The sequence below is a fragment of the Vicia villosa genome, linkage group LG7 (genome assembly GCF_029867415.1).
Source record: "Vicia villosa cultivar HV-30 ecotype Madison, WI linkage group LG7, Vvil1.0, whole genome shotgun sequence".
Classification (NCBI taxonomy): domain Eukaryota; kingdom Viridiplantae; phylum Streptophyta; class Magnoliopsida; order Fabales; family Fabaceae; genus Vicia; species Vicia villosa.
Window position 1 is genome coordinate 80554780 of NC_081186.1, and position 10246 is coordinate 80565025.

Genomic DNA, 10246 nt, shown 5'->3' on the forward strand with positions numbered 1-10246 from the left:
CTTGTGGAAAAATCCACTATTAGAATCTCCTTCATTAAACCACTTCAAAACCGGCTCGTAGCTTCCTTCCTATTAAATAAAATAACCGGTTGAATATCTTCCGCTTCCGCTTCCAACAAGTCATCCCCATAATTAATATCTCTAACTTCCTCTTGAATATCCAAATCAATTATACCAAAATATATATATTGAAATTAAAATAGATTACAAAATTTTAAATACAAAAGACGGGTGAAAATATGAGAATAGTTTGAATGAGTTGGAAAAAAAAATTAATAATATATATAATGACCTAACTAAAATTGATTAAAAAGGAATTAGTTACATTGATAATAATAGAAACAAGGAGGGGCCAGATATTCACCACAAAGAATACGGCCGTGTTTCTGAAGCGTGCGGAGTTGGCTGTGTAGATCAACGAAGGAATTAGGGAAGATCGTCTTAGAAACAGGTATGCATGTATGTTGAAATTGTTAGCTGATAAATCTAATCTAATCTAATATTGTTTTGTTCTAGATTTGTATGCATGTATGTTGTAAGTTATGTTTTGCTTAGATTATGGTAATGAACACATGCAATGCAGTACTGGTCGTGAATGGTGTTTAGATTTAGATGATTTTATTATTCCATGCATGGCTCTGAAATTCATAATTATCCATCAGTTTAATTCAAACATAATAACTTGGCTTAATTAACCATTTAAACCATATTTACATTAACAACTTAATAAATCTTTTATAGATAACAACATTAGTTCTGCCAAATGAAATGTTTAATTTTGTATTTTGAGGAATATATCGTTTCAAAGGTTAGAGTTTAATTATTCTTTTCCGAGTTCTTGCAGTGCTTAAAAGAGATTATAATGAGTATAATAAAACTCTTGTATTTTGATTTAACCATTTTTTGTGTGTCAGAATGAAGCTTAGATCTTTAGTTGTCCTTCTACGTCTCCTTAGCCTTACTTCACTTTTCGTGAAATGGTATTATTTATCTTCTCGACAAAATGACCTAGAGGCAAGTCGTCATCAACCCTTATCAAATTTCTGTGGTGCATGTTTCTAGCCATGATAAATAATATATATGTTGAATTAAAAATGCAGACTTACATTGTCTACACCGGAGAGGCATTGGCTAATATGCATAAGGATTTTCCTTATGCACCATGCATAAGTCAATTTAAGCCATTGGATCATATTTTTAATCTAGTATTGAGTATTAAGTACTGAGTATTGAGTATTGACTATTGAGTGGTAAGTATTGAGTATCGAGTAATAATTATAATTTGATCTAATAATCCAATGGTCAATAATACTCTATGCACGGTGCATAGATTTTTATCTATGCACCGTAACTGCACCCCACCGGAGATCCCTTCAAAGATGAAGCTACTTCGTTGCAACATTACAATTACTTGATACAACAAGCTGCAGACAGGTTACTTAATTACTTTTGCCATTTTTTATGCACAAAGTAACATCTGATAAATTTTAAAGAAATAGAAAACAAAAACTTGACTTCTTTAACTTACCATTTTAGCAACTCAGCACCAAAGAATATTTTGTACTATTACTGGCATACTTTCAGTGGATTTGTCGTGAACCTAACCAAGAAAGAAGCCGATAGAATGGCTGGTGAGTTTTCAGTCTATTTTTTTCTACTTAATATATAACTATTCATTCTTTTCTTTACTATTTATAAATTTGTTAACTATGAATTATTGTGATGTAGTACTCGATGAAGTTGTTAGTGTTTTTCGAAATGAAAATTATACACTCCTTACAATATAGATAATGTTACAACAAAGGATGGCATATCAGTGGCTTTGTGCAAAAAAGAGAAATAATGTAAGTTACATATCAATTATATAATCGAGAGAGGCATCGCTCGAAGAGTAGTCTTTCAAAGATCGAAGATAATTCACTTGAGTAAGATCAACACATGTTAGAACATGAAGGATAAGTTGATCTGCATTAAGATAACTACTTTGGAACTTGCATAAGAAAAACCTGTCAACTTAGAATCCTTTAGGCTATGTTTGAGAGTTTGGAGGGAAAGCGAGGGGAGGGCTTTGAAAAATAGAAAGAATTGGGTGAAAAAGATAAAAGGATTTTGGGTAGGAGGGTTTTGGAGGATTTGAGTTTATTCATAACACCAAAAACCCCATAAAATAGGGAACTCAAAAATTGTATTGAAGGAGGGTTTTGGAGGGTTTTGAAGGGCTTACATAAATTTTCCAAATATCTTTTAGGTTGTTATAGTATTTTGAAAATTAAAAATTTAGTAATGATAATGACTCTTTTATCATTCTAAACAAAATCATTTTTTCAAAAATGTCAAATATTTTCCTTTATTTTTTTTAAAATTTTGTTTTTGGAAGCCTTCCCCTCCCCTCCCCTCCAAACTCCCAAACATAACCTTAAGGGCCTAGTTTGAATCATAAACTGTTTTCGGAATTCATTTGTTGAAGTTGCTAAAAATCGCGGTAACATATGCTAAAATTTTGGGAAGTAAAAAGTGAAAAGTTACTTCCCTTTACATTATCCGTGAAAGACTGTTTCTTATAAACAATTACTCTTTTGGTTTCCATGTTTATTATTGCTTCTTTGTTTTTGCGTTACTTCCTCCGTTTACTTCTTTTAGTTTGTTCGAGTGTTGGTAATGAAATAAATGTTTCCATTTAAGAAAGGGGACAACTTCTCTACCCATCACAAAAAGTTGGGTAATGTACCTTCAGCCAATCACATGATTCCATTTCATTTAACACAATTAATTATTTATTAAAATACTATAAATATTTGTTGTTTTCAAAGCATTTTACAAAGGAGGTAACCTTACCCAACTTTTTGAGTTGGATAAATAAGAATTCACCTTTAAGAAAAACTCCTTATGTGTATCTCTTCTGTTGCAATAACCTTAAAATGTCTTATTATGAATACTAGGATCATAATTGTTATGCTAGTTTCTCCTTCATTCAATTTCATCTTAGATTATTCTAAAAAAATTTGATTTCCATGGGAATTGGACACAAAAATAGCATCCAAACGTCCAACCACTGAACCATATCCTTTTATTTGTATTAAACTTGCTCCTGAAATAATATATTATATGTATTTGACGTTTTTTAGCAAACAATATATATATATATATATATATATATATATATATATATATATATATATATATATATATATAAAGTACAATTTTTATAATATATATAAACCTTCAAGCCACAATGGTTCCTTCACAGCTTCACTGAGGGAAATATATTCCGCTTCAGTGGTTGATAAAGCACAACTTTCTGAAGTGTTGCTTTCCATCTAATTGAAGTCCCAAACATAGTGAAAATATATCCAGAAATAGATTTTTCTTTAATCAATACAACTTGCATAATCAGAGTCGATGTAACACCCCTCTAATACCCCACGGCAATTAACAAAATTAAATCAGAGTAAACATGCAAAGGGTGTCACAATTCAAAAATAAAAGAAAACACACGTTCGGCATATGTCATGCATTCACTGAAACGTCTGAAATTATAACTCACTAGATAAAAATTATGTTTACACAGCGGAATCAAATCATCAAGTCAACATTACATCGTTAATGTATCAGACTTCAAATAAAATAAATAATAGAGTTATAATCAAAACTCAAAACATCGCGTCCCAGTGTTACATCTATCAGAGCATGACACCGACACAACAACTAAACCGACTTATGAACTAATCCTCACCAAGTCGAAAGCCGCTATCCTCAATCTGAAAATGTCAACAGTAAGGGTGAGTCTCATCATAGTTAACAAATGTTATTGCATCTTAAATAACAACACATCATAGTTATATTATTCACCCAATTTCATCATATTCAGATTATCAGGAACATTCATCGTTTACACAAACATCAATAGAACACATCTTTCACACAGGCAATCATATTCAACATTAATTCAACAAAACACGCAATCAACACATCATCAATATTTATAACACTGGAATACTTCCAATCATGTTATAAAAGTATGTATATGTATGAACTGACACTATGCATGTGGTACCAACATCATCCAATGGGAATAACCCATGACCGATCCAACATCATCCAGATACGGCCCTGCCAGCACAGATTCCACACAATGGGAATCATGCCCTTTACTGATCCAACACACCCTTATGGATACAGTATCATCAATGAACATGAATGAATGCAACATATATAACATACTATACCATCGTCAAGTCTAATGAGTAACATCATCAAATACCCATTTCATCATCACTATCATCATCATCAAAGTATGTTTATATACATTAGCATCATTCAATACAATCAATCATCATCATCATCATTAATAAGAACACACATGTATCCACATTATTCCAAAATAAATCAGTCATCATCATACAACTCTCAACAAATCATCACATCATAATGTTTTTCAAAACAACATCTCATATTGTCACATTTCATCATATATGTCAACAGTACATCATCCAATTAAACAAATCGTCACATGATTAATATTTCAACATAGCATGTATTTAACACATCTCATCACATATATGTACAATACATCATACACCAAGAAATAAAATCATATTTAAAAATAATTGGATTCACACCGCATTCCATCATTTAAAAACATAGGCTATCTCATAAGATTCATCGTGCTCGAAACGGCACTAAAAACGGACCTACGGTTCGAAAGTTACCCATCATTTAACTCTTCCAAGAAAACAACTAACGCTACAGTACGCGGCGCAACCAAGACTCGCGGCGCGACCTGAACCATACAAACGTGTTCGCGGTGCCAACCAATGCACGCGGCGCGATACGAGAAAACAAGTATGCCTTCGCGGCGCCAACACTAGGACGCGACGCGAACTGGCGATTTCACAGACTTTCGGGTCTGCGTCAGATCCTGCGATCTCACCCAATTTGAGTCCAAAACTGACTCTAAACATCATATACAGGCAGTTAATCATCAATTGCATCATTATTCATCGTCACACATCAAAACAACACATAATCAATCAATAATTCATGCAATTTTCATCAATTCATAACCTCTCTAACCCGACGTATAATCCAATTGACTCAACAACATCTCTAATCAATATTATTATCCAAGAATACGATAATAGATGATAACCGGAGAGTCCCCCCTTACCTTAGCCTAGAGTTCTTGATTGGTCTCTCCCTCCATTGCTCCTCTTCACGTACTAGCTTTCCAAACCCTCACCTCTTCTGCTCTGCTTTTCACGTTCCTTTCCCTTATTCCCAATTCTTATTATTTTATAAAATAAACTTTAATTGGAATAAGACCTTTACTAACATAACACCCCTCATTCCTTAACATCACACATGGCCCAACACCATAAATCATCCTTTTCCAATTAAATTCTACAAACCACATATAATTCTAATTATTAATTAAATTTCTATTTAAATTAAAAATTAAAATATACGGGTGTTACAGTCGACATATCCTTCGATTACTGCTTTACTATCTTCACCCAAGGCTCCACTATAAATTAAGACTATGCTCAAAGACCCATTTATATACCTTAGAATCCACTCCAGTGCTTTCCAGTGAGCCTTTCCAGGATTCTCCATGTATCTACTTATACGACTTACTGAGATAAGCATAATTTCGAGAATATTTCGTAGGTATGCTTCTTGAGATAAGCATAATTTCGACTATTTTCTATCTCTTTGAATGTCAATCCCAAGAATCCTGGATGCAACTCCCAGATCCTTCATATCGAACTCCTTATTGAGTTCATCCTTCACCCTTATTACATCTTCGAAATTATTACTTGCTATGAGAATATCATCCATATAAAGCAACAAAATAACAAATGAATTACCAGGTCAAAATCGGAAGTACACACAGTGGTCGAACTGGCTTCTAACGAAACCTATGTGTGCCATGAACTTGTGGAATCTCTTATTCCACTATTGAGGATATTGTTTCAGTCCATATAAAGATCTTTTTAGATTTCAAACATAATATTCCTTCCCCTCTTGGAAATACTCGCCAGGTTGCCTCATTAGGATCGTTTCATATAGATCATCATACAAGAACACAATCTTCACATCCATCTGCTCCACTTCAAGATTGAACTGTGCCACCATGGAAAGAAACATTCGAATGGACCTATGATTCACAACAAGAGAAAACATGTCATTGAAGTGGACACCTTCTTTCTGTGAAACCTCTTGCGACCAACCTTGCCTTGTATCTATAACATCTAACATCTAAGTACATACACCTTCTGAATTCCTATACTCCACACCTTGTTGTTGATGAAGCAACTCTTGTAGGTAAAGTGAAACTTTTCTTAAATATATATATATATATATACCCGCATGCACGCACATGCACACGTTCATCCTTATAAATATAATGAGTCTGATTTGGTAAGTAATTTTTTATCACAAGACTACCTGCCATAGCATGCAACACGTAACTTCTATATAAAAAGCAAGTGATATGTAACAACATTTGTAATCAAGAATTCATAGAATAGTTAGTTTCTAAATGAATACCTGGCATCCTCTATTCCGTTAACCAATAGCAATACTTTTCAGCCCTTATTGTTAGCCATCTCATCTTTTGTTTTAGTTTAGTTATAGTTTAAAACGTATAATTACATATTGGTCACCTAAAATGAAATAAAAGCTAAATCATAGTATATTCTTTTCCTCAAAGTATATCACAAGGATAAAATATAAAATTTTCTTTCGAAAAATCACCAAGAAAATGTAGGATATTTGCGGAACTTTGTTTTACACGTAATAGGTTTTTGTTTTTATTATGACAAATGTGAAGAATTGATAAGATGGTAACAATTGTAAAAAAATCAGAACATCTAATATTCAACATGATAAAGATTTAACATGATGTCAACTATAAAAGATCATAAATGATACTAGTTTGCATAGTAAAGACGTAATCATTGTGAAAGTCAATCAATGCATTTAAGCGGCTAAAAATGTAAGTCATAGGTTTGATAAAGAATTGATAAAGCTTTCAGATAAATCTTCATAAGATAAAAGCTTCAGATACTAAAAGAAGCTTCTCAGATAAAGACAAACAGAGTATAAGCAAAGTGTCAACGCAACGAATACATCAGACACATGCTTAGGGAAGTTATTCTAATTTAGTAAGTGAATGAAACTTTTGTAAATGTAAAAGTCTTTCATTAAAGAAGTAGATAGCTATAAGTGCGCGCACACACACACACACACTTAAAACATTTTTTAAAATATTTTGAAAAGAATAAACCTTGAAAAGTTGCATAGAAAGAGATGAGAGCATTTAAAAAGCCAGAAAATATTTTTTGACTGGCTCTAATAGATTATGTCAATAAATTATATTGATGTTTTTTAAGGATTAAGGCTGTTTGAATGAACTCAATCGATTAGAAACGACAATATATATCAATTATTACCTATTTTGAAACTCATAGCCCTTACCTTTAAATGATTTAATCCATATAGACTTATAGTTTTTCACTTGTGTTTTCCTTGAAGAATTTGATCATTATCCTCTGGTGTGTTTCCCCCATATTCTACAAGATGAAGGTCTTAGTGTTTTATTAGTAGTTGGCTCTGTTAGTCATGAAGGTTTTTTTCTCTATATATGGCTCATACATACATGAGTATCTAGATATAAATTGAATATGCGTCCATGAAAACAAAGTTTGTAACCTGATGAATTTTCTACTAATATGTTTATGTTTGAAAGTGAATTCAAATCTTTGGGGCATGTCCGATTGAAGTCGGAATAATGAAAACAAATTATCTGCTTTCCCAGGGGTTTCTTGACTAGTACGACAGTAATAATCCATTTTGTATATCTTACCTCGAAGATTAAATTAGTATAAATAAATCCTTGGACTATCTTCGTGGTTACTTTAGCTTTCTCGTGAGATTTTAGCCTTCTTTGCTAGGCTACATATCTAGCGGAAGGACCCATATTTAATAATGGTGCATTACGCCTAGATCTATGTCCGACGTCTAACTAAGATATATTGGCTATAAGAAACTCGAAGAATATCTTCTTCACTATTTGTGGAAGGTAAGAACCTATACAAATTGATTATGGTGGTTTAACGTCCAGTTTGACAATTTCAAACTACCTTGCTGTGAATGGCCTTAAGATCTTCGCCTTGATTATCTCTAATGAAATACCCTCATAATTCTCTAAGCATATGAAAGCCATGAATGAATGATGGAAAACTCCATTGATGGAGAAAGAAGAAAACTTAAAGAGTGCAAAGAGAAAGAGAAAGAAGAAGCTATGCATTCATTAGTTTGTTACGATTCAGTTACAAGGTTTTTATATACAAGTAAATGTAACTAACAAACTATAACAAACTATTCAGTTAGGGCATAGTAAAGCTACAACCAATCATTCTTCCATGTCAGCTATCTCATGCTCATGCTTTGTCACCCCCACAAGCTTGAGGTTGATAGATATTGATCAAACCAAGCTTGGACATACAAGAGTGAAACGGTCGTGGACCTAAAGCTTTAGTGAAGACATCAACTGCTTGATCCTGAGACGAAACTGGTAACAAATGCACCACACCTGCTTGTAACTTTTCACGCACCAAATGACAATCAATGTCAAGGTGTTTAGTGCGTTCATGGAACACAGGATTTGCAGATATGTGTATGGAACTTTGGCTGTCGCAGTAAAGTACAGGTAGTCGTGAAGGATGTTGATGCAAGTCATGCAATAAGAAGCACAGTCATTGAAGCTCACGTGTAGCAGATGCTAGGGAACGATACTCCTCCTCAACTGAATAGCAACTGACAGTGAGCTGCTTCTTAGCTTTCCAAGACACGAGTGATTGCCCAATGAAGAAGCAATACCCAGAGATAGAGCGTCGCGTGTCAACACAACCGCCCCAATCAGCGTCACTAAATCCAGATAGCTGCAAATCTAGAGCCTGAGAAAGGAAAATACCACGAGCCGGAGACTGCTTAAGATAGCATAGAACTCTTAAAGCAACCTTATAATGAGATTCAGTAGGTGCACTCATAAATTGGCTCAATTGTTGGGTAGCAAATGCAATATCCGGTCGTGTAGTAGTAAGAAAGAGATGTCTTCCCACTAATCGTCTATAGGCAGTGACATCAGAGAAAGAAGATCCATCATCTTGGTGGAGACGAGAAGAAGCGTCCAAAGGAGTAGAAACTGGTTTGCAACCAGCCAAACCAGCATCATGTAACAACTCAAGGCAATATTTCCTTTGGCAAAGTGTGATACCTTTGGTTGATCGAGCAACCTCAAGACCTAAGAAGAACTTCAACTGCCCTAGGTCTTTGATATGAAAAGTGTTATCCAATGCTTTCTTCAGAGTATTAATCATAGAGAGAGATGTCTCAGCTAAGATAATGTCATCAACATACATAAGAATGGCTGTGAATGAGGATGAATCAATCTTAGTGAGTAGAGTGTGATCAGCATGGGCATGAATGAAACCTTGACTCTGTAGAAAAGTAGTTAACTTTTCAAACCATTGCCGACTTGCTTGCTTCAAGCCATACAGTGATTTGTTAAGTTTACACACCTGGCCTACTTTGGAGGAAAGAACACCATGTGGTAGCTTCATATAGATAGCCTCGTGTAAATCACCATGCAGAAATGCATTGTTCACATCTAGCTGGTAGAGATGCCAGCCATGAATAGCTGCAAGAGCCAATAGCACACGAATGGTGGACAGTTTTGCTATAGGGGAAAAGGTTTCAAAGTAATCAAGCCCTTCTATTTGTGTGAAACCTTGTGCCACAGTCTTGCTTTAAATCTCTCAACAGATCCATCAGCATGTCTTTTGATCTTAAACACCCATTTACTTCCAATGGGAGAAGCATTAGGAGGTAGATCCAGTAGATCCCATGTGTGATTGTGATTCAGAGAATTCAACTCAAGTTGCATCCATCGAGGATCCTTGCTAGCTTCCTTGTAATTAGTTGGTTCAGTTTCATAAGACAAAGCCATGACATAGGCTTGATGAGAGGGAGACAACTAAGTATAAGAGAGATATTTAGAAATAGGATATTGGCTGGCAGATGAAATGATGGAGTTACAAACATAGTCCTTCAAATGAGAAGGAGGTTTAGAAATACGACTGGACCTTCTATGTTCATTTGAGGAAGGAATCGAGATAGAGGAATTTAGAGATAAATCCTGATTAGTAGAATCAGGTGAACAACTTTAAAGAGAATCAGTATT

At 34.2% G+C, this 10246-nt stretch overlaps 2 protein-coding genes across 2 annotated transcripts; one reads left to right on the forward strand and one right to left on the reverse strand.

Annotated features, from left to right (window-relative positions):
• The first annotated feature begins 366 nt into the window (after positions 1–366).
• LOC131617592 (cucumisin-like) lies at positions 367–1937 on the forward strand. Its single transcript, XM_058888859.1, has 6 exons — positions 367–451; positions 915–1014; positions 1101–1114; positions 1360–1434; positions 1537–1631; positions 1729–1937. Exons 2-6 carry the CDS (start codon positions 916–918, stop codon positions 1785–1787), a joined length of 342 nt encoding a protein of 113 aa, XP_058744842.1. The 5' UTR covers positions 367–451; position 915; the 3' UTR covers positions 1788–1937.
• Positions 1938–8759: 6822 nt separating this feature from the next.
• LOC131619459 (uncharacterized mitochondrial protein AtMg00810-like) lies at positions 8760–10012 on the reverse strand. The gene is made up of 2 exons (XM_058890549.1): positions 9794–10012; positions 8760–9677 (listed from the first exon to the last, which is right to left on the reverse strand). Exons 1-2 carry the CDS (start codon positions 10010–10012, stop codon positions 8760–8762), a joined length of 1137 nt encoding a protein of 378 aa, XP_058746532.1.
• Between the last annotated feature and the right edge of the window lie 234 nt (positions 10013–10246).

Bases quoted from the DNA above. Each gene is read 5' to 3' on its own strand.
- LOC131617592 (XM_058888859.1), top strand. From the start codon at position 916: ATGAAGCTTAGATCTTTAGTTGTCCTTCTACGTCTCCTTAGCCTTACT. The intron at 1,435-1,536 runs GTTACTTAATTA...TTACCATTTTAG, and splicing joins ATACAACAAGCTGCAGACAG to CAACTCAGCACCAAAGAATA. The intron at 1,632-1,728 runs GTGAGTTTTCAG...ATTGTGATGTAG, and splicing joins AGAAGCCGATAGAATGGCTG to TACTCGATGAAGTTGTTAGT.
- LOC131619459 (XM_058890549.1), bottom strand. From the start codon at position 10,012: ATGGCTTTGTCTTATGAAACTGAACCAACTAATTACAAGGAAGCTAGC. The intron at 9,678-9,793 runs GTTTCACACAAA...CATCTCTACCAG, and splicing joins AAGCAAGACTGTGGCACAAG to CTAGATGTGAACAATGCATT.